We start from the raw sequence: 26,312 nt of genomic DNA on the forward strand, positions 1-26,312 counted from the left end.
CTACCAAACAGTAGTCCCTATTCACTACTTTGAATTAATTGAAAAACATGTTATTGCTTTGTTTGTTGTTTGTTTGTTGTTTTAAACCACACTCACCAATGTACCAGCTATATGGCTAGACCAAACAGTCCAGTGATTGACATCATGAGCATCGATCTACGTATACGCAATTGGGATACGATGACAAGTCAATGAGCCCGACCACTCGTAAGTCGCCTCTTGCGACAAACATAGTCGCCTCTTACGACAAACGTAGTCACCTCTTACGACAAACATAGTCGCCTCTAACGACAAACATAGTCGCCTCTTACGACAAACATAGTAGCCTCTTACGACAAACATAGTCGCCTCTTACGACAAACATAGTCGCCTCTAACGACAAACAAAGTCGCCTCTTACGACAAACATAGTCGCCTTTTACGACAAACATAGTAGCCTCTTACGACAAACATAGTCGACTCTTACGTCAAGCATGGCTGGCTGAAGACCTATTTTCGTTATTGCTTTTTATGAAATATTCTCTCACAGCCGATGTGGAACTCAGGAACCCGCTAATAAATGGCTGACACCTCCATGTAGAATGTGACAAATGTAGTGTTAGTTTGTCGATTTATCATAGAACAGCATGACCATGACTAAACTAAGATGTACTTTAGAAGGCTATACGTGAAGCTCACACGGACCAGGGCCGTTTGAAACATACAGCATAAACAGCTTAACATTTATAACATATATATTTATATTGTTTGGAGTATTATTTACCGGAAATCGCCTTGTATTGATTGACGATGTTTTGTTAATTTATTAAAAACAGGATAATAATTATACCATCTCGATTTGAATCAAATACATTGTGTATTCATGATATCTAAAGTGTGTACCTAAAAAATGTTGTCAGTGAGTATATTGGATCTCAAGGATAACAGTAACAAATACACATGCAGATTTGAAACCGGCAGAGGGAAAAGGTGCGGCTGGCCCAGTTCCTGACCTGGGTGACTCTATACCGTAAAACCGTAAATAAATGCCATTATTGAAATGGCGGCTGCCTCAAATATACGTTGCGTCCAGGGATCTAAAAAATGTCCACTGTCGCGTCCAAGATTATTGCACTTCTAAAGCGACGTGCGTGCACGTATGTGTGTGTGTGTGTGGCTTCTTGGAGTAGTCCGGACTGATGCCGATTTATAGTGCTAGCTCACTGAGATACCATGCCGCAGTTACACATGAATACCCCACTCAAACACAGTATACTGACTCCTAGCCGACCAGTCCTTGTTTTAACCCCTTAATACCCAGCGCCAGACAGGGTAACAACAAGTACCATCTTTAAACGTCTTTTGGTATGACGAGGCCGGGATCGAACACCGGACCTTCCGCTCTCTACCACTAGTCCAAGGAGGTGGTCCAATCTGGTCTGACATATGTACAGGAGCATGTGGCTGACATGCAATTGGATGGTTGCCAGGCTAGAACTATTATTACCGTCACGTCGTGTTTCCTGATCAGCTACCGAGGTGTGTGGCCCGAGGCTCCTGGATGCAGCGGGATGCGGATGAGACACATGAGGCCTGTGTGTCCACGCAGGCAACCCGGCTAGCATGATCCATGTATGTTAAAGGGAGCAATAATACAATCACGATTGTCAAAACCAATACATGACAACAACGGGCAGGGACTGTGCAGTCAGGTCACGCATTGGTCCCGTACTTATCACTCGGTGTCATGATAACCTATAAGAAGTATATAAAAAGTTCTCGTCAGTTGTTATATGTGTCTAAGAGCTGCAGTTATAGAATATATGTTATTTTGGGGATTACACTTTCTTAGTAAAGTATACATTCTGATACTTTTTGAGTACCATCCGGGATTCGAACCAACACTTCTCAGTGTAAGGCATCTAATCGACGAAAAGTACTCGAATTTGTACTTTACTATGAAGTGTTGTCCCAAATATAACATATATTCTATAACTGCAGCTGTTAGACACATATGACAACTGACGAGAACCTTTATATACTTCTTATAGGTTACCCTGACACCGAGTGTTAAGTGGAGGACCAATGCGTGATATATAACATATAACATATGCTACATTTGACCACTTTCTACAAAGGCCTTGTTTATTCACTGCTGTAGTTATGTCACTACATTATTTATTTATAATTGATTTTATGTACATTATTTATAGCATTATTTTTTAGGCTGTGCAGCATTGCTTCAGTATAGCGAGGGTCGTATGTCAGAACATGTTAACTGACAAACACACCGGGTTTGGGAGTGCATTGCTCCACACCACGACGTCACTACGACCGGCTGAGCCGAGACTGAAAGGTATTCCAAAAGGATTTTTTTTCTCGCCCAACAGATATAGCCGTTATACACCAAGGTAAGTGACACAACGCCACGAGTGGGTCTACTGCCATGCCACAACGCCCAACAGATATAGCCGTTGTACACCAAGGTAAGTGACACAACGCCACCAGTGGGTCTACCGTCCGTGTAATATAGCCGGTATACAACAAGGTAAGGGACTGTCGTGCCACAACGCCACCAGTGGGTCTACCGTCCGTGTAATATAGCCGGTATACAACAAGATTAGTGACTCTTGTACCACAACGCCACCAGTGGGTCTACCGTCCGTGTAATATAGCCGGTATACAACAAGGTAAGTGACTGTCGTACCACAACGCCACCAGGGGGTCTACCGTCCGTGTAATATAGCCGGTATACAACAAGGTAAGTGACTGCCATGCCACAAGCCCTCAGTGTGTCTATGTCGCGGGGATATACACGCAGAACAGTGTCTTGTGTAATGCTTGTACGAGTTATACCTAAAGGGCACGACGAGGTGTGCTTCATCTGCATGTCGACAGGATTCACCTGTATTCATATACGCTGACATTATACATGCCTCTGAACATCTGAGATGAAAAATGCACCTGAACAACCCTTGTATCCCTCATCCTGGATTCCGAAGAGGCGCGTGCACGTTGTCATAGCAACAACTATCCATCTTGTCTGTTGTCAAGAAGTCTCTTTGTACCCACTTGTAGTACCACTAGATAAGTAGATAGATATCTTGCATATGCACGGGGATGCATTTGTTAACTGTGTCTGTGTAAAACACGTGTTGCATGACACTTGTGGTGGATTTGTTTTACTGAAAAGCAAATTCGTACTTCTTCTGATTGATTGATTCATTCTTTCATTCTTCATTTGTTCATTGGCAAGTTTACCAAACTAATCGAGAACGAATACCTGATTATATGTCAATGGATTTGCGGTTACTGGGACGCGTGAACTTTTCATAGAAAATATGATATTATTAACAAGGCATGGAAACCCCGATTTGGTCAACGCTTAAACGAAATGGCCGAACAAATGACTCGATGACACCTTTGTACATCATAGGTTAGCCTGACAATAAATAAATATGAAATAACAAATTATTTCATATCGAATACCGATCACCATGTGTGAACTTGTAACTAGTTAGACATACTGATCATTATAACGCGGATAGCGTATACTAGAGGAAGCAAATTGTCGACCAAGTTTAATATTTATATACACAGTCGGATCCCGTTGTCTTAAGGTATCGATATCTCGAACATATTCTCGGTCCCAAACCGCTTTTTCAAAATCGAGATAAACAATACATGGCGTTATCTCGAACCTTGAACCTTTATCTCGAAGTTGGCATCTGCCTCATTCACAGTAATGAGAAGCGCATATAATCATTTCGCGTAACTGTGAGGTATCTCAAAATTCCGGATATCTCGAGGTTGCAACACGGTCCCGCTAGGTTCGAGATACTGAATGTCAGTAAGTTTGGCTTTACCCGCTTTTAGCAATATACTAGCAATAACATCATATGGAACACTATAAACTGTTTAACTAGGCTGCGCCAGCGCCCCTTTTACCTTTGAAGATAAGAGGTAAATCAGGTCATCATAAGGTCATCTTAACATGTGCACCGAAGTAGTTGTTGTGCACCAATTTAGATAAATACAGGTGCTCCATGATAACACATTCCTGACGTGAGCCGAAATCAACAGTAGCAGCTTGTCCAGTGGCACGTAGTCAAGCAGAGGTGTATGTGATATGAGATATAACGTCATGTTCAAGGTTATTGATTACCTCAACGGGTCTTTGTTACATCTCATAACGACTACGTAAACGGGTCTTTGTTACATCTCACTACAAGACTACGTCAACGGGTCATTATTACATCTCACTACAAGACTACGTCAACGGGTCATTATTACATCTCACTACAAGACTACGTCAAGGGGTCTTGTTACATCTCACAACACGACTACGTCAACGGGTCTTTGTTACATCTCAGTACAAGACTATGTCAACGGGTCTTACTTACATCTCACTACAAGACTACGTCAACGGGTCTTTGTTACATCTCACTACAAGACTACGTCAACGGGTCTTTGTTACATCTCACTACAAGACTACGTCAACGGGTCTTTGTTACATCTCACTACAAGACTACGTTAACGGGTCTTTGTTACATCTCACTACAATACTACCTCAACGTGTCTTACTTACATCTCACTACAAGACTACGTCAACGGGTCTTTGTTAAATCTCATTGCAAGACTACGTCAACGGGTCTTTGTTACATCTCACTACAAGACTACGTCAACGGGTCTTTGTTACATCTCACTACAATACTACGTCAACGGGTCTTTGTTAAATCTCATTGCAAGACTACGTCAACGGGTTTTGTAACATCTCACTACAAGACTACGTCAACTGGTTTTGTTACATCTCACTACAAGACTACGTCAACGGGTCTTTGTTACATCTCACTACAAGACTACGTCAACGGGTTTTGTAACATCTCACTACAAGACTACGTCAACGGGTTTTGTTACATCTCACTACAAGACTACGTCAATGGGTTTTGTAACATCTCACTACAAGACTACATGAACGGGTCTTTGTTACATCTCACTCCAAGACTACGTCAACTGGTCTTACTTACATCTCACTACAAGACTACGTCAACGGGTCTTTGTTAAATCTCATTGCAAGACTACGTCAACGGGTCTTTGTTACATCTCATAACGACTACGTCAACGGGTCTTTGTTACATCTCACTACAAGACTACGTCAACGGGTCTGTGTAACATCTCACTACAAGACTACGTCAACTGGTTTTTGTTACATCTAACTACAAGACTACGTCAACGGGTCTTTGTTACATCTCACTACAAGACTACGTCAACGGGTCTGCTGTATCTCATTACAAGAACTCCTGTTTATGTTTCAGGTTGAGATATGACTGGCAATGCTGTTGGGGGCTCCACAGCCAAGAGGAAGATCGCGTTTGCTGGGTTCCTTGTCGTGTGCCTGGCTGTCGCTCCCACTGTGGGACTCGTCCGTAATTTCACAAAGGAGGAAGTAAAACCAGCCGAGTAGGTGCCTCAATCATATTCTAACACTCCTGTCTCCTTCCGTCACTTCCGCGGTCCTTCAAATATATTCTTTCACACCTTTATTTTCTTTTCCCCTTTTATCCTAATTTCTCCCCATCCCTTTTCCCTTCCCAATTTTACCTCCTCTTCTCTCTCCGTCTCTTCTGTTAATACTCTTTCCTTCACCCCTTCTCTGTGCCAGCTTTTGTCCCCATCTCCTTTTCCTCCACTTAAGTCGTTACTCGTTACTTTCTCTGTCTTTCACTCTCCAGTTCCTTTTCACGGTCACGTCCACTTTGTTTTCCCTCTCCCCAACAACCCATGCTTGTTGTAAGGCGACCAAATGGATCGGGTGGTGGGTTGCACGTCAACGTTTCAGAGTTACATGGATCGTTGCTCAAAGTATCAATGTCCCGGCTTTTGTATACGAATGAAAGAAAGTGTGTTGCCCAGATAAAGCGTAGAATTTTAAGTTGTTGTCAGTCACTGGATTGTCTGGTCCAGACTTGATTATTTACACCCTCATATAGCTGGCATATTGTTGAATGTGGAATTAAACAACCATCAACAAACCAAACAAACACTAGCGAAGTAGTCTGTGGATGGTGCTTAAGTAAGATCCTCAGATGTTTACCGGGTAACGATTATTCTTGCAATGTCTGCGTTTGGTTGATTCGTTTCAGGATCCGCAAGCGTTCAGATGTCATCGTTGATTGTCATCCAGAGTCTGACGCTTCAGAGGAGAAGTGCAAAACAAGGGGGTATGTAGTTGGATTCAAATAGGCTCAAATACAGTCATAGGCTACATTTTCAGAGATACATAATTCAACTGCATAAATAATCATACTTCTATGACCAGATATTAAAATCATTGATGATGACATATAATGAATGATTATATTGAAAAATATAAGATCTAAATATTTCCTTTAACTTAAAATGATTGAGCATTATATGACTGAGCTACAGTTCAAGGTGGCGTTATGTCACGCGTTCACACTAATAAAGACCCATACTCCATTTGGACTCTCTTTCCGTACAGCTGTGTATGGGCACCGGTGTCTGACGACCGCGCCCCCAAGTGCAAGTTCCCCGCTGGATATGGCTACAGGATTGTGGGTGACGTGAAGGAGACACCGATGGGCATGCGCATTGAACTGGCGCGGACACCTCATCCTCAGTACCTGAATGGGTCGGCGTCTATTGACAACATCTACCTCGACGTGGAGTTCCAAACCGACGCCCGCCTCAGGTTCAGGGTACGTTGACGACTTCGTCATAGATACTTTCTGGAATACGCTTATGCAATGATGTATGGAAGATTCTATATATTACGAACGAATATTGCCCATTGGTATACACCCATTGGTAATATACATATCCAGTCAAACACCGATGTGTCGAACTTTGATGTGTCGAACGTACTGTTGTCTCGAAGATAAAGCCGCCCGTGCCCCCCTTTAGCTTAATGTAAATGTAGAACTTTATGAGCTTACTGTCTCTCAATAATTAGAAGGGGGCACGGGTGGCCCAGTCGTCTAAGGCGCCGCGATTCGATGTGCAGAGTTGCGTCCCTTGAGCACGCCAGAAACCTATGATTGTGGGTTCGAATCCCGGTTCGCCCCGATTATGTTTCTAGGTTTGTCAGCACCATACCCGTGCTCGTGGGTTTCACCGAAGTGGTAAACGTCTGAGACCTGCATCACTTCGGGCTTTCCTCCCACATTAAGATGACACGCCGTGATATAACTGGAAAACTGTTAAAAGCGGCGTTAAACCGAACTCACTCACTCACTCACGCAATAATTAGAAACATGGTAACTATCTCAACAACCACTTCAAACCTACACACGTGTGACCCACACATGTACTATGCTCCTGTGATTTTCCCCCAGTTCTATCCCAAGAATGGGACAAGATGGGAGATACCGGATAGCGTTCTGAACATTGCGTCTCCTAGCACCAAGGCGAGCGAGACATCGCGGCTGTACAACGTGACCATCGTGGATGATCCCGTGTTTGGCGTCCTCGTCACCCGGACGTCTGACAACCAGACAGTGTGAGTCAGAAAAGGCAAACCTCTACACATTGGTATTGTTGATTAAACACGTTTCATACAAACGTCAAACATGTAGCTGTTATTTCAGCAACAGGAAACTGTACCCAACTCCATTCTTCTATGAATTTTGGAATAATCGATTCCGACTGGTCAATCAGAGGTTTCAAATCTCAATCGGACCAGAAGCTAATTTACCTCTTTCTCTGTCATGTGCGGTAGTAATATCAAAGCCTCATCTGAGACATCTCCGTATCCAACTGTGCTATATGCCTTATTGTATCATGTCCAGTTCCTAGGCAGTTACACCGTAATGCATATATCTCCTGCACTCTCCTGTGTAAGATATCTCAATGTCTCCTCATCCGTCTCCAGATTCAACACAACTCTGCCAGGGTTCGTCTACTCCGACCAGTACCTGCAGCTGACCACCCGCCTGGCGTCCGACAACGTGTACGGCTTCGGAGAACACAACCATCGCCAACTCCGCCATGACCTCAGCTGGAAGACGTGGAGCATCTTCACCAGGGATGTCGCGCCCGTTGTAAGTCGTAGGTCCGCTGAACAACGATTGTTCTAGTTTATCGTCTACTTACGACAGCTTTAGCTCTATGAAAGCTCTGGCTTATTGCTTCAGGGGAATGTTTTCAGCTCTAACGCTTGAAAGCCACAACCATGGACAAACCTAGAAACATAATCAGGTCGAATCTATGGTGGCCGAGAGGGGCAGCGAGAAAGCGCTAAAGCGATAACGCGAGACGGGTAAACGATAACAGGAGACGAGAAAGCGATAGCACGAGACGAAGGCGAGAAAGCGATGTCCCATCTCGACCACCATACTAATCATAGGTTTCTAGTGTGCCAAAGGGACGCAACTCTGCACATCGAATTCCCAGCTTCGAGTTCACAGTATTTTCTTTCTGCACAACTTAATGTGAACATAATTATTATCTATGGAATACGTGCAGACTTATGTGACCAAGGGACGCAACTCTGCACTGCGAATTTCCAGCTGCGAGTTCACAGTATTTTGTTTCTGCACAACTAATGTGAACATAATTAATATCTTTGGAATATGTGCAGACTGTGCCACGAAGTAACGTGCGTGTACAGGCGTTCGTGACACGCTATAACGCAGATATGTAACGTTATAATGGGGCACATTACTTCCAGGATGGGTGGAACCTGTACGGCGCTCACCCCACCTACATGAACGTGGAGGACGGCGGTAGTGCCCACATGGTCTTCCTCAAGAACAGCAACGCCATGGGTAAGAAACACATTTTCTATGAATGATGAAAATATTTTATGTTCTGATCAAAACAAGTAAACTACGGTTAAAACGAACTCAAAGGGACCACTAATTTTAATTCGTTATAACCGTAGTTCGTTGTAAGCAAATGTACGGAATATATACAGCAAATAGACAGGACCAAAAAAATAGTTCGTTATATCCGTCAGCTCGTTATAAGCGTGTTCGTTAAAACCGTAGTTGCTGTAATGATTTTTTTTCTATTACCATCGAACACCAAATTAAAATAAGCCCTGATGTCAAACACACAAGTGACACGACTACCTGAGTACACGCTTAAGAAATAGGGGTTGTTTTGAGGTTCAGCATATATCAAACACCCATACTATCTATTATGAAAAAACTCACTCTCAAATTTTCATAACTTTAATAAGAAGAAATCCAGGGACGTTTTAGGGTAGGAAAGCCCCAACATTCGTCATTTTAATCAAAACACTATATTCCCGTGGTAGTTGCCACATTCCAAATATCCCTTTGTCCCAAAGAAAAAAATGAAATATTTTGTCCAACGTTTTGTGTTAAAACATATCCAATGTACGTCGTAAAAGAAGAGGGAAATGTATATTTCCTATGAGACTTATGCTTACTACTACTCACCAATGGTGTGACTGATTGAACGTGTGGCGTAAGCCGGTGCTCAACCACAGGTTCACCTCCCACGGGTTTGATACTGTTTAGCAGGTCGCCCTGTTGATCTACTTATTGTTTAACGACTTCCTTACTCTCAACAGAGGTGTTCCTGCAGCCGTCTCCACACCCGGCCATCACGTTTAGAACTATCGGCGGCGTCCTCGACTTCTACATCTTCCTCGGCCCCTCACCTGGGGAGGCAGTACAACAGTACACGGAGGTATCTGAACCTAAATTGTCGCTTACTCCTGTCAATGGGGTAGCCTAGTAGTTAAAGCGCCCGTTAAGTCAGAAAAGAATCCCCACGTTTATACAATTTGTGATTCCAATTTCTAATATTACATTTGAAGTCACTGTAGTGCTATATTGTATTGTATGTGTGATGAAAAAGATATCGTTTATTCACATTTAGTGTTTTCTTGTATATAACTTTGTGTATTATGTTACAATATGATGCTTATGTCATGTGTATAGGCTGTGGGTAGACCCGTCATGCCCCCCTACTGGACGCTGGGCTTCCACCTCTGCCGCTGGGGCTACACTAACATCACCGACCTGAGGGTGGTCATCGACAGGAACAGGGAAGCCGGGATACCATATGTGAGTAATAATAGCAATAATGGTGATGACAACGATGATGATAGTAATAATTATGACAATGATGGATATATTGCTGATATTTTATTGATGAAGACAATGATGATATACATGATAATAATTAGTGTGATGATGATGCTAATAACGACGTTGTTGGTGATAGGTACCGTCATGCAAAACAAACATTTGGCTGATAGTTATGATGATGATGAGGAGGATGATGATAGCGATGACGATATTGTGAAGTCAACAGATGTTGATGCTATTACTATATGTAAAGCGACTGATGACAGTAGGGACAATGTCATTTTATAGGGAGGCGATCTGCCTAATCGATATGTCCAAATGTCAAATTGATCCGTCTCTGTCTCCGCAGGACGCCCAGTGGGCCGACCTGGAATACATGTACAACAAGTTCGTCTTCAGCTACGACCGCGACACCTTCGACGGACTCCCGGACCTCGTGAGGGACCTTCACGACCACAACCAGAAGTTCGTTGTCATCGTGGTGAGTAGACGTGTGGTCTTGGTGGTTTGACGTGTCATCGCGATGAGTAGACGTGTCGACGTTGTGAGTACACGTGTTGTCGTGTTGTGTAAACCTGTCATCCTGGTTGGTACACGCGTCGTTGTTATGAATAGACCTGTCATCGTGGTGACTTTGTTTACCGTTACAAGACTTGTCTTCGTTGTGAGTGCACGTGACATGGTGGTGATTAAAATTGTGTATTCGGCAGGGAAAACTCGATACCACATTTATTATCAACAGTGTAACATATATTTATTTTAATGTACTATAATTTAACTGACTTTTCTCCACATTGCTAACGAGGCGGATTCAGTTGTCACGGAAGTATCCATGTATTATGACGTCATACTCCTCCAGCGTGACGTCCGCGTCACAATTGTAGGAGTTAAGGAAGGAGGAGATTAGCATAACTTTAGTATTGAGCAATGTCGATATCTCCTAACTACTCGTCTAGATATATAGTCCCATGTAACTTTGTTAAAAACACATATCACAATATACTCGCATTTCTTCTGCAGGACCCTGGACTGGGCAACGACCCCAACATCAGCAGAGACATACAAAACAATAGTCCCGGTTACGACGTCTTCAACGACGGCGTCAGGGAGGGGGTGCTGGTGATGACTCCGAACAACTCAGGCCCCCTCATAGCCGAAGTATGTATGTGGGATGGTCACTTGTAATGGCTGAAACAACGGAGCACCCTTGATTTGCCGGCAGTCTTACTCTTATTCTCAGGAGATATAGCTGGAGACAGCCTATTCTTTCGTAACCCATGAACTGGTATAGGTTAGCTTCAGATTGTCATGAGAGGTGATTAAAATGGATCAGGTTGTCGTGTATAGTGATAATTGTTTATTTGTCTTAAGATGGCATTTACATATAAACACATACAAGACATAAATATATTTCCAGCCTTCTTGGGCTTATAAGACATGAACATTAAAATACATATCGTAAGACATGAAAAAAATGATAAAAAAATGAAAAAATAAATAAAATGATACTGATAATAATAATATACACAACACAATACATACTAAAAAGACACACACACAAGCACACACACTCACACCAACACACCAACACATCAACACACACCCACACGCACAAAGAGCTTACACAGGCACATACCAAATGCACACAGGTGTGCGTAATAAAATGCACGCGTGCGCTCACGTGGTATCGTACGTATTATAGTTGGTGTCATCGTGAGAGGGTACGGGTGGCCAAGTCGTCAAAGGCGCCGCAAATGGCTGTGCCCAGTCGTCAAAGGCGCCGCGATTCGCTGTGCAGAGTTGCGTCCCTTGGACACGCCAGAAACCTATGATTGTGGGTTCGAATCCCGGTTCGCCCCGATTATGTTTCTAGGTTTGTCAGCACCATACACGTGTTCGTGGGTTTCACCGAAGTGGTAAACGTCTGAGACCTGCATCACTTCGGGCTTTCCTCCCACATTAAGCTGACACGCCGCGATATAACAGGAATAATGTTTAAAGCGGCGTTAAACCCAACTCAATCACTCACTCATCGTGAGATGAGGTGGGTGACTGCTGTGTGTTACCAACTCAGTTGTGTGCCGTTGTTTCAGGTATGGCCAGGCACCACCGGGTACCCTGACTTCACCAACCCAAAGACGGAGGCCTGGTGGGAGAAGTGGGCACGGTATTTCCGTAACAAGGAGAGTATCTTGTTTGATGCCCTCTGGATCGTGAGTAGTGCAATGCAACCATATTATCTCCCCATAATGGGCTGGGGGCCCCAGTGACCCCACTTGACCTTCGAATGCCCCTCCCTGTTGTTGGGTTTAAAACATAGGTCTTTTAGTGAAATAAACTTCATGTTTTCCAATTTACATGTATAATCAGATCCTTTTCAGAACTTCATATCAGACAATTATACAGCCACTCACGCATCTCAGTAGCTTGAAAACAACTTCTTTCTTGTCGTTCTCTGGCTGTAAATAAAGGCACTGTAAGATTCCGACTATGCCCCACTAACGATGATAACAAGAGACCTCGAAAACATGAGCGATTCCTGCCCCCACCGGTGACACAAACACACGCACAGCCAAATGTCCATCTGAACAGACGGGGAAACATATGGTAAAAGGGGGAAAATGGGGAATTCATTTGGACATGGGTTTGGTCACTGATGCCTCAGATGTGGAAATGTCCTCCACATGTCTACCATAATACCTGACTAAGGCAGGGAATGCTGTAACCCTGATCAAACAACGCTGGAATCGTATGACGCTCTTTGAAATATACGTAAAAAGGATGTTCAATTGTACCTTAAAATGTACAATGTTCCTTAAATGTAGGAAGCAAATCTCAAGTATTCATCTCAATAGGATGCAGTTTCTTTAACACTACTGTGTATGGATGTCGACTATTTACAACACCACATAGACTTCACATAGACCACCCAGAGTTCTGGCATCCACATACACTCGGTACTTGGGCCAGAGACCTCACATAGACCACACAGAGTTCTGGCATCCACATAGACTCGGTACTTGGGCCAGAGACTTCACATAGAACACACAGAGTTCTGGCATCCACATAGACCAGTATTGTTACCATTAGCTTGAGTGGTGTGATGTATTTTGTGATGTAGCAACTGTACTACGGCATTTATCCTGGAACAGTGAGTGAGAAATTATAGCTGATTTGCTTACATGACGGTTTCAATGTTACGAAGTAAAGTGCCCATTCATACATTCTTCAGGACATGAACGAACCGTCAAGTTTTATCCCCGGATCTGTAGACGGGTGTGAGAAAAACAAGTGGAACAACCCGCCATATACCCCAAGTAAGTGGAACACCCCGTCATATACCCCAAGTAAGTGGAACACTCCGTCATATACCCCTAGTAAGTGGAACACCCCGTCATATACCCCAAGTAAGTGGAACATCCCGACATATACCCCTAGTAAGTGGAACACTCCGTCATATACCCCAAGTAAGTGGAACATCCCGACATATACCCCAAGTAAATGGAACATCCCGACATATACCCCAAGTAAATGGAACACTCCGTCATATAGCCCTAGTAAGTGGAATATCCCGTCCTATACCCCAAGTAAGTGGAACACTCCGTCATATACCCCTAGTCAGTGGAACATCCCGACTAATACCCCAAGTAAGTGGAACACTCCGTCATATACCCCTAGTCAGTGGAACATCCCGACATATACCCCACGTAAATGGAACATCCCGACATATACCCCAAGTAAATGGAACACTCCGTCATATAGCCCTAGTAAGTGGAATATCCCGTCCTATACCCCAAGTAAGTGGAACACTCCGTCATATACCCCTAGTCAGTGGAACATCCCGACTAATACCCCAAGTAAGTGGAACACTCCGTCATATACCCCTAGTCAGTGGAACATCCCGACATATACCCCACGTAAGTGGAACATCCCGATACATACCCCAAGTAAGTGGAACACTCCGTCATTTACCCCTAGTAAGTGGAACATCCCGAAATATACCCCACGTAAGTGGAACATCCCGATACATACCCCAAGTAAATGGAACACTCCGTCATATAGCCCAAGTAAGTGGAATATCCCGACATATACCCCAAGTAAATGGAACACTCCGTCATATAGCCCTAGTAAGTGGAATATCCCGACATATACCCCAAGTAAATGGAACACTCCGTCATATAGCCCTAGTAAGTTGAATATCCCGACTAATACCCCAAGTAAGTGGAACACTCCGTCATATACCCCTAGTCAGTGGAACATCCCGACTAATACCCCAAGTAAGTGGAACACTCCGTCATATACCCCTAGTCAGTGGAACATCCCGACATATACCCCACGTAAGTGGAACATCCCGACATATACCCCAAGTAAGTGGAACATCCCGATATATACCCCAAATAAGTGGAACACTCCGTCATATACCCCAAATAAGGGAAACAGCCCGCCATATACCCAAAGTAAGTGGAAAAACGTGCCATACACCCAATGTAAATGGAACAACCCACCACACGCCCCAAGTAAGTTCAACAACCCGCAAAACGCCCCAAGCAAGTGGAACAACCCGTAATATGGTATACCCGCCTTACAGCATAGGATAATAATGTAATCATTGCAGACATCTTGGGCCGCGGAAAGGACGGGCGTATGTATGACAAGACTCTCTGCATGGATTCAAGACACCACCTCGACAGCCACTACAACGTCCACAGTCTGTATGCCCACACACAGGCCATACAGACATACAAGTGAGTGAACAGGCCATACAGACTTACACTTGAGTAAACAGGCCATACAGACATACAAGTGAGTAAACAGGCCATACAGACATACAAGTGAGTTAACAGGCCATACAGACATACACTTGAGTAAACAGGCCATACAGACATACAAGTGAGTAAACAGGACATACAGACATACAAATGAGTAAACAGGCCATACAGACATACAATTGAGTAAACAGGCCATACAGACATACACGTGAGTAAACAGGCCATACAGACACACAAGTGAGTGAACAGGCCATACAGACATACAAGTGAGTAAACAGGCCATACAGACATACAAGTGAGTAAACAGGCCATACAGACTTACACTTGAGTAAACAGGCCATACAGACACACAAGTGAGTAAACAGGCCATACAGACATACACTTGAGTAAACAGGCCATACAGACATACAAGTAAACAGGCCTTACAGACATACAAGTGAGTGAACAGGCCATACAGACATACACTTGAGTAAACAGGCCATACAGACATACAAGTAAACAGGCCATACAGACATACACTTGAGTAAACAGGCCATACCGACAAACAAGTGAGTGAACAGGCCATACAGACATACACTTGAGTAAACAGGCCATACAGACATACAAGTAAACAGGCCATACAGACATACAAGTGAGTGAACAGGCCATACAGACTTACACTTGAGTAAACAGGCCATACAGACATACAAGTGAGTAAACAGGCCATACAGACATACACTTGAGTAAACAGGTCATACAGACATACAAGTGAGTAAACAGGCCATACAGACATACACGTGAGTAAACAGGCCATACAGACATAAAAGAAAAACCGGCCATACAGACATACAAGTGAGTAAACAGGCCATACAGACTTACACTTGAGTAAACAGGCCATACAGACATACAAGTGAGTAAACAGGCCATAGAGTCATACACGTGAGTAAACAGGCCATACAGACATACAAGTAAACAGGCCATACAGACATACAAGTGAGTGAACAGGCCATACAGTCATACACGTGAGTGAACAGGCCATACAGACATACAAGTAAACAGACCATACAGACATACAAGTGAGTAAACAGGCCATACAGACATACACGTGAGTAAACAGGCTATACAGACATACAAGTAAACAGGCCATACAGACATACAAGTGAGTGAGCAGGCCATACAGACATACACTTGAGTAAACAGGCCAAACAGACATACAAGGAAACAGACCATACAGACATACAAGCGAGTAAACAGGCCATACAGACATACGAGTGAGTAAACAGGCCATACAGTCATACAAGTGAGTAACCAAGCCATACAGACCTACAAGTGAGTAAACAGGCCATACACGTGAGTGAACAGGCCATACAGACATACAAGTGAGTAAACAAGCCATACAGACATACAAGTGAGTACCAGGACATACGCGTGAGTGAACAGGCCATACAGACATACAAGTGAGTAAACAAGCCATACAGACACACAAGTGAGTAAACAGGCCATACAGACATACGAGTGAGTAAACAGGACATACAGACATACAAGTGAGTAAACAAGCCATACAGACACACAGGTGAGTAAACAGGCCGTACAGACATACGAGTGAGTAAACAGGACATACAGACATGCAAGTGAGTAAACAGAACATACAGACAGACATGTAGGTAAGCAGGCCATACAGACAGACAAGTGGGTAAACAGGACATACACACATACAAATGAGTAAACAGGCCATACTGACATACAAGTCAGTAAACAGACCATACAGGATATACATACATACAAGTGAGTACACATGACAAGCATACATACAAGTAAATACACATGACATACAGACATACACGTGAGTAAACAGGACATACGCACGTACAAATGAGTTGTCTCCCTGTTGATGAATGTCGTTTCCATGCAGTGCTTTGGCGAGTATGTTCCCCGGCAAGCGGCCGTGGACGATGACCAGATCATCCTTTGCGGGGACGGGGAAGTACGCCACCAAGTGGATGGGGGACAACCAGGCCCGCTGGGAACAGATGAAGTGGTCTATTATCGGTATGTCACGGGTTAAACGCCATCGCTTATAACTATAACTAAACTATATAGCTGTCGGTTGAGTGGGTTGAAACACTGGATAACCGTACTCTAGTGGCTAGTCGTACTACACAGCGTTACACTCTTCTGGCTAGTCGAACGTCAGGTATTAAATCATCGATGGTTATTTATACGTGACGGGTTGACATTCGAGAGGCTGGTCATACGTCAAGGCTTGAAACATCCCTGGCTAGATGGATGTGACGGAATGACGCTCGTCCTATGATGAGATGGCACACTCCTTATCTTCTCCCTATCACTCCCTCCCTACTAATATCATAAATTATCCATCTGAGGTGTCTGGATCACTGGAAGTATTTGAATATCTTTGTATTATCTCCAGGTATCCTAGAGTTCGGGCTTTTCGGCTTTTCGTTGGTAAGAACTCTTGATTTACACACTATTAACTGTTTCCATTACAAATGCACCTGTTTACTCGAGGATCGTGAACACGAACTCAACCTTCGTATAAAGCGACCAGCACCAGATAATGTCCAATGAGTCTCCCAATGCTGAGACCCCTGAAGATCCGGGATAGAGCAGGCCTTCAGCAGCCCATGACCATGCGTGCCGTAAAAGGCGACTTTGCTTGTCGTAAGGGGCGACTAACGGGATTGGATCGATGGTCAGGCTCGCTGAGTTCGTTGATGCATGTCATCGTATCCCAATTGCGTGGATCGATGCTCATGATATTGATCACTTGATTGTCTGGTCCACACTCAATTATTTACAGACCGCCGTCATATAGCTGAAATATTGCTGAGTGCGGCGTTAAACAACAAACCAACCCAATGCTGAATGGTGTCAGCACCTGTGTTTCTACATGTACACGCCCTGAGGAACGTCAGTATGGCAGTCTAGTCTCTGTCAAAGCCGGGTTTCAAAATTCCATCCAGTTATTGTGCAGGCAGCAAGTCAATTATTATCGTTACACCGGCAAACCGGCATTGACGTGTTCTCCATGAGAGAGTTATCTCCCCTTTGGTTGCAGAACGGCGCGGACATCTGCGGGTTCTGGTACGAGGCGGAGTATGAGATGTGTGTCAGGTGGCATCAGCTCGGCGCCTTCTACCCCTTCGCCCGCAACCACAACGCCCTCGGGGACGCCCCTCACATCTTTAAGGTGGGTGCTGGCCATAGGATGTTGGTGGGTTTTTTTTTCCATTTCGATCAGTACATACAATAATGTAACCTTGGTTGTCCACAATTATTATATATACTTATTTTCTTTCATAATATGGGTTTAATTTCAAATATACTAAATGAAGGACGAGATGATGAAAGAAAAACAGCGTTTGATGTGCTTGACACAAACTCTTTTTTTTGCCAATGTCACCGTTGTGGTATGATTCATAAGTCACGAATAACGACACAGATATGGACCAACCATCTGATATTCGAGGGGAAGTGTGTGTGTGTGTGTGTGTGTGTGTGTGTGTGTGTGTGTGTGTGTGTGTGTGTGTGTGTGTGTGTGTGTGTGTGTGTGTGTGTGCGTGTGCGTGCCTGCGTGCCTGCGTGTGTGTGTGTGTGTGTGTGTGTGTGCGAGCGGGTTGCATCTCATTTATTTTGCAGAAAATATAAATTATTCCGGTAAATTCTGGTAACTTTGTGTTCATTCTCAGTTTTGTTCAATAACAAACTACGCCTGTCTCTCCCTCAGCCCCAAGACCCCGCTGCCTGGGACGCCCGATTCATCCGACTGGCAAAGGAGGCACTGGTCACCCGCTACAGGCTGCTTCCTTACTTCTACACGCTCATGCACAATGCGCATGCGCGGGGAGACACCGTCATGAGGCCGCTACTGTTCGAGTAAGTGCTAACACAAACAGTCACAGCATATAGACTTGGGACCTGCGGGAAGTGATCGTGGCCCTACTGCTACCGTAACGCCTATACTTAAACAGTCGCAGCGCTACGATAACTTTCTGAAACGGGCAGCGGCAGATGAATATTATAAATAAGAACCTACGCTTATAAGACAAGAGCAATATGTTTAGGAGCAGAGTTATACTTATCCGAGCCTTAAACTGTATGAAAGAGAAGTTGAACACAACTTACTCAAAAGTATTAACTTAATATGTGTGTGTTAGTCTGTCTGAGTGTTGTGTGTTATACAGGTTTCCTAAGCAAGCCAGTCTGTCTGAGTGTTGTGTGTTATACAGGTTTCCTGAGGACCTAGTCTGTCTAGGTGTTGTGTGTTATACAGGTTTCTGACGACCCTGTCTGTCTGAGTGTCGTGTGTTATACAGGTTTCCTGACGACCCAGTCTGTCTGAATGCTGTGTGTTATATAGGTTTCCCGACGACCCAGTCTGTCTGAGTGTTGTATGTTATACAGATTTCTAACGACCCAGTCTGTCTGAGTGTTGTGTGTTATACAGAGTTCTAAAGACCCACTCTGTTAGAGTGTTGTGTGTTATACAGGTTTCCTGGCGACCCAGTCTGTCTGAGTGTTGTGTGTTTTACAGGTTTCCTGGCGACCCAGTCTGTCTGAGTGTTGTGGGTTATACAGTATTCCTGACCATCGAGTCTGTCTGAGTGTTGTGTGTTATACAGATTTCCTGGCGACCCAGTCTGTCTGAGTGTTGTGTGTTATACAGATTTCTAAAGACCCACTCTGTCTGAGTGTTGTGTGTTATACAGGTTTCCTGGCGACCCACTCTGTCTGAGTGTTGTGTGTTATACGGGTTTCCTGGCGACCCAGTCTGTCTGAGTGTTGTGTGTTCTACAGGTTTCTGACGACCCAGTCTGTCTGAGTGTTGTGTGTTATACAGGTTTCCTGGCGACCCAGTCTGTCTGAGTATGTGTGTTTTACAGGTTTCTGACGACCCAGTCTGTCTGAGTGTTGTGTGTTATACAGGTTTCCTGGCGACCCAGTCTGTCTGAGTGTTGTGTGTAATACAGTATTCCTGACCATCCAGTCTGTCTGAGTGTTGTGTGTTTTACAGGTTTCCTGGCGACCCAGTCTGCCTGATTGTTGTGTGTTATACAGATTTCCTGGAGACCCAGTCTGTCTGAGTGTTGTGTGTTATACGGGTTTCCTGACAACCCAGTCTGTCTGAATGCTGTGTGTTATACAGGTTTCCCGACGACCCAGTCTGTCTGAGTGTTGATGAACAATTCCTGTTGGGCTCTGCACTACTCGTGTCTCCCGTCCTGTACAAGGTAACCTCACACAGCTAACAACATGTACACACAACACCAATTTGGATCCCGTCCTTTACGAGGTAACCTCACACAGCTAACAACATGTACCCACAACACCAACTGGGATCCCGTCCTGTACGAGGTAACCTCACATAGCTAACAACATGTACACACAACACATACTTGGATCCCGTCCTGTACGAGGTAACCTCACACAGCTAACAACATGTACACACAACACCAACTGGGATCCCGTCCTGTACGAGGTAACCTCACATAGCTAACAACATGTACACACAACACCAACTGGGATCCCGTCCTGTACGAGGTAACCTCACATAGCTAACAACATGTAAACACAACACATACTGGGATCCCGTCCTGTACGAGGTAACCTAACATAGCTAACAACACCAACTTGGATCCCAGGAAACGAGAGAAGCATGTGATTAACGTAAACACAAACAACATTGACAGATGTAAATACTGATAGAACTGAGTGATTCATAGAAATATAGCTGGATAGAGTTTAAATATACATGTATCGTTTCAAGAAGCAAGAGTAAGTAGGCTTAACGACGGTTTGAAAAGTATTTCGGTTATATCATCACGTGCCAGTTGAATAAGTGAGTGAGTGGGTTTTAACGCCGCTTTGAACATTATTCCATGTGGGAGGAAAACCCGGAGTGAAGCAGGTATCAGAGGTTTACCACTTTGGCGAAACCCATGTTTACGGGTATGGTGCTGACAGAACCAGAAACATTAACTGGACGAACCGGGATTCGACATATTCCCGAGGCAATGGAGTTGTAAATGTCCTGTTTCCTTCTCTTGTCAAAGTAGGCTGGAATGCCGTTATTCGATCGTAGCACCGCCAATGGCTCTTACGAGTTGTGTCCCTTCTAAGTCCCTCCTACTGACAAATCATATTCCATCGCTCATATCACTTGTATTTGCTTCTAACAAAACGGCGCCAAATCAAACCGATCTGATCGATAATAAAAATCTATATTGTAAGAAAACGGGTTTTACCCCGCAAAGTGCATCAAATCACCTTGATTAAAATAACATGCAAAGATTTGCAATAAATCTGTCCGTGCCAGTTGAAGGTACACATGTTTTACAAGTACTGCAGTCGCCATGTTGTTCATGAAACGGATGGAGATTTCCTTAGGCGATTTTGATTGAACTATGCATCGACACGTTCATCCATCCGTAATTCCAGCCTAGTTCAGCAAGGGTGGAAAGTGGACTTATATACATGTAGGTTGGAGACATTCGTACTCTGATGTGGACGGCAAGTGTGCCCACGGGCGATCATAATAAGGGTGTATCGGGGATTCTAACCCATGATCGGCAGATACAGAACTGTGAATGGACGTAATTTTGCGGATTGCAGCTCCCTCGACGACTGGGCCAGAAGTGCCTCACAACAAACATGATGCACGGCAACATGCTGATATCACGTGATCATCTTCGAGAAACATACGGGATGTCATTTCCAAAAACGATTATGATTATATATGTCCCCTTTTTACTTTCATCAGTATATTTGTGTAATTCTGTGTGTTGTTGATATTCCATTTGGTTGTACGAGACAAAATAGTGATAAACATTATATATGATGGATCACTGTAAACGAAATGGTGTGTTTTTGAACGTTACCAGCTCTGTATAGTACTGACGGTATTTGAAGACGCGTGTCATTTATAGGTGTACTCAAGCAAATCATAAACGTTACTGACTTGTTATCATATCTCCAGGGCAAGACATCCGTGAAAGCATATTTCCCAGAAGCCAACTGGTATGACTACTTCAAGGTAAGTCACGAATACATCATTGTGATAACTTTCGTTAACTTTAGTTCCCCCACAACTACCTGTATAACGTGCAGTACCGTGTGCTCCAGATTGAAGTCACACGACGCCATCGCTAACCTTCGTAAGTATTCGCCACCACTTCGTCCCTTTCCGTAACTTTCCGTAAGCTTTTAGGCATGGAGTACAATGTCCGACCGAACCTCACTTTTCATACGCCCCGTGCATGTAAGTGCTGTAAGTACGACCCTTGTGGGGTATTGTTTCTCCACGCTTGTTCAGGGCGTGTTCATTTCTTTGCAAAACAAATGCGTACAACTAGAAGCATTATGATAAATCATACAACTTGTTTAAAGATTAAAATAGTGACAAATAACTGTAATGACGCTCTTCGGAGCAAAATGTTTTTACTGCGTGTCGATGTTTTCACTTTTAATAGGGTGAAAAGGTAGCGGTGAAAAAAGATCACCTTGACCTTTACACACCGCTCGAGAAATTCAACCTTCACGTCCGAGGTGGGCACGTGATTCCCTGGCAGGTTCCGGCAAACACAACACACGCCAGGTCTGATCTGTGAAAATTAATCGATTTACAGAAATAGTTGGTATGTTGTTTAACGCCGCACTCAGCAGTATTACAGCTATATGACGGCGGTCTGTAAATACTCGAGTCTGGACCAGGCAATCAAGTGATTGATATCATGAGCATCGATCCACGCATTTGGGATCGATGACATGCATCAACCAAGTCAGCGAGCCTGACCACCCGATCCCATTAGTCGCCGCTTACGACAAACATAGTCGCCTTTTACGGCAAGTATGGGTTCCTGAAGAGCTATTCTAACCCGGATTTTCACGGGTCTAGAGAAATAGCTATATGCAGATAGAAAGTGATGCAAGTATCAGATGTGGATGAGTGAGTTGAGTTAAACGCCGCTTTAAGTACTGGCGGTGGACACCAAGACGCGCTTCCATATTGCCCCCAGTAGGACTGTGGCGTAGTGATGCAATGACTTTACCACAAGGCTACCCCGCCGACCGTAGACAAATCCAGATAGATAGAGAATAATATAAAATTAATATGGATTTATTATCTTAAATTTCAAATAATCAAGTTAAATTTTAAACACAAGCCAGTTTTACATGGACAAGATCTATTAATTTTAATACCTGTGTCCAACAAACATGTATACTTGTTTACCCTTCAAGCAAACGTGAATACTTGACAAAAGTGTAGGGGTATTTTAGATCGCTCTGTTTCATATTGCAGCCGACAGAACAAGATGGGCGCCATTGTTGCCCTAGACCAAGAAGGAAGGGCACATGGAGAGTTGTTCTGGGATGACGGGGAGAATATAGGTGAGGTTATTCTCGCATACGGGGAGAGGATAGGTATGGTTGTTCTTGGATAACAGGACGAAGATAGGTGAGGTTGTTCTCGGATAACGGGGAGAAGATAAGTGAGGTTGTTCTCGCATAACCGGGAGAAGATATGTGAGGCTGTTCTCGCATAACAGGGAGAATATAGGTGAGGTTCTTCTCGCATAACGGGGAGAAGATAGGTGAGGTTGTTCACGGATATCGGGGAGAAGATATGTGAGGCTGTTCTCGGATAACGGGACGAAGATAGTTGAGGTTATTCTCGGATAACGGGGAGAAGATAGGTGAGGTTGTTCTCGGATAACGGGGAGAAGATAGGTAAAGTGATACGCTTCGGACGTGTGTACTGTCTTGCATATAAGTTAACCTTGCGAAGAAGTGAGTACAAGAGCTACTTTTCTCAGTCTGTTTGTTTTGTATCACGACGTGTCAGTGAATCCCAACGTGATGCAGGTTTTAGATACTTACCACTTGGTACAAGCGACGGGCACGCGTATGGTGCGCACATACCAAGAATTATTAGGAAGAATGTGGGAATCGAACAAACGACCATCGGATTCTGGTATATCTGAGGGACGTAACTCTGTACAGCGAATTGTACCGACTAACACCACGTGGCAACCCGTGGCGCCTGTGGATAGTAGTAACACTCAAGCAATATTGCCAGGAATGGTCTCCACACGTTGTGCCCCCTTGGAACTAAACCCAGACTTGTGCCGTCAAAAGCGAACTTTTTACCCAAACGCACCTCACGCTTCAGAGGGGAAACCCTTTCTCTAAGGCCTCATAATTCGCGTAAGGGTATGGAGCACGCTGTATGTTAAATGTCTGTCTTCAGAGGTCTCACAATACGCGTTAGGATATAGAGCACAGAGTATGCTAAATGTCTGTCTACATTAGATTTTAGATTTGACATGTAAGTTAACGTAAATAAAAACAAGTGATATATTTACCTTTTCAGATACATACGAGAATAAACAGTATTCACTGATCAAGTTCGGTATGACCAAGGTAGGTTGTTGATGATCAGTAACTCTCCATATGTCATATCAATTGGTTAACCAATAGATCTCAGATCGAATATATAATCCCTGTGCATACATGTAGATACAGAATCAAAACTTGATACCTGGGCATAAGGACATGGAGATTTGCACCTCGGTGATGTGAGGCGCATTATATTCAATCACAGTACAAACTATGCAGCCAACTTGAAAATAAATCCAGAGCGGACGGCCACCAGCAGATCAGGGCGACATTATTAGTGAAGCGCCAGTAAAATCTCTCATCTTTGTGGGCTGCCTGATCCGTGATTCATATCCCATGTCTGCCAGCAACACACCCCGATCTTAAGGCAACAGGAAGTGACGTAGAAATACAGGAAACAACACTATCAAATCGGCCACCTTTCTAAGAGATGTTTTGCGGTGTAACCTATCTTATACTTTTTATCTCATACGGTTATTACTTTTTAAGAAATGGACAAATACAAGAAGTTTCTCGAACTTAAAATACATAGTCTAATTTTAGACTTTGACTGCCACATTCTTTTGTGGAAAATATCTGAAAATCGGCAGTCTGTTTCTATGCGCTAGATATGCCGCTATCACCTGACTATAAATAGAGAAACTAGGCATCTGTTTTAACTTTTACGGCCTCCTGACCACCCTTCCGAGCTTCCGGCCTGTGTATTAAGTACAGGACACATACAACCACATTTGTGTCTCAACAGCGGAAGTGACTCGGGACTAAACTGGACGGGTTTTTGTAGTCGGTGGAGTATATTTGGTGAGCCAAGACTGAATCATGGACGTGTTTGTTTCTGCAGGCTGGTGAACTACACGTTGGGCCGGCAGTGTCAGGGTCGGGTTCAGCGTTGCCACCGCTGGACATGTTGGACATCTACGGCCTCCAGACCATCCCACTGACCGTCACGCTGGACGGGGAACAGGTGCCCGTCACCAACATCAGGCAGTCATACGCGGTGAGTCCCGTGGATGTCATGTTTCGTACATGCAGAGTAATATATATAACTATATTTGTTTTCAATAAATTAGGTCAAATTGGGTAAAACATAAGTGTCTGTCAAAGGAAAACATACACCCATGTTTGATGGTCGCTAAAAATGAAACAAATATGAAATAGTTATTCGATGATGATGTATTTCATACGGGAATTATAGTTGTGTTTTGGATCTTAAATTTGCAGTGTTTTCAGCCTAGTGACGTTTTGATAAAGTTTCTCATGTTTTGGTCTAATCCAATTTAAAAGTGATTACTTTCTTTTGCCCGGCAGTTTACTTCAAATAGTTTTATTTCACACACACATATAGAGTGGGTAAATATTGTTTAGCACCTCAAAAATAATATTATGGAAGATTTGATGAACTTATGTGATTCATAATGACAACAAATGATATTTTATATTGGTATGAATACAATACAGAATAGAAATCAAGACATTTAAAACAAACGGTATGGAATTATACGTATATTCGTTTGACACACGATCTTTTCTTCATCTCACACTCTCCATCCACAGATCATTCAGCTACTGAACTTGAACATGACCCTCACCGCCAACCACACCATCACGTGGTAGTAGTAGCCAATCAGACATGGGCTTCACTTCCAACACGAGTCAGCCAACCAGTTGTCGCCTCAATAACGGAATCACCACCGGCTTCGAACATATCGGATTCCATCAAAGCAACTTGTTTCAATCTATGATTCATCCCTCCCCTCTACAGAAACCACGAAATATGCAAACATGCATTATCCTAGTGACCTATTAGCGGTTGTATTACAGTCAAATATTCCAGGTGTGTGGAACATTTATGCACTTTTCGCAGATAACACTCTGTGGTACTTTCATGTGATACAAGAGGACATAAACCATCCCGCTTGTGTCCCACCAATCAACACTCTCCATGACGTCATATCCTTATATGGGCATACTCTATCTCAGAATGTTTAGTATATGTTAAGTTGAAGCCCGGTGCCGAAAGCATGCTTCATGTAAAAGAAAGCAATTGTTTCTGTAGATATTCTAATAAATTAATTTCTAACCAAGAA

The 26,312-nt window shown here is 43.7% G+C and overlaps 1 protein-coding gene across 1 annotated transcript; it reads left to right on the forward strand.

Moving 5' to 3' along the window:
* The first annotated feature begins 2,212 nt into the window (after nt 1–2,212).
* LOC124112471 (sucrase-isomaltase, intestinal-like) lies at nt 2,213–26,312 on the forward strand. Its single transcript, XM_048391536.1, has 25 exons — nt 2,213–2,334; nt 5,294–5,438; nt 6,122–6,199; nt 6,481–6,697; nt 7,334–7,497; nt 7,870–8,038; nt 8,668–8,764; nt 9,538–9,656; nt 9,911–10,036; nt 10,410–10,541; nt 11,081–11,218; nt 12,154–12,273; nt 13,293–13,377; nt 14,676–14,805; nt 16,721–16,857; nt 17,240–17,274; nt 17,888–18,019; nt 18,557–18,705; nt 19,976–20,060; nt 21,806–21,862; nt 22,299–22,423; nt 23,129–23,217; nt 24,200–24,249; nt 25,067–25,222; nt 25,780–26,312. The coding sequence occupies exons 2-25, from the start codon at nt 5,302–5,304 to the stop codon at nt 25,837–25,839; spliced, it is 2,787 nt and encodes a 928-aa protein (XP_048247493.1). The 5' UTR covers nt 2,213–2,334; nt 5,294–5,301; the 3' UTR covers nt 25,840–26,312.

This window comes from Haliotis rufescens, unplaced genomic scaffold, assembly GCF_023055435.1.
Source record: "Haliotis rufescens isolate VD_foot unplaced genomic scaffold, xgHalRufe1.0.p SCAF_9, whole genome shotgun sequence".
Lineage (NCBI taxonomy): Eukaryota > Metazoa > Mollusca > Gastropoda > Lepetellida > Haliotidae > Haliotis > Haliotis rufescens.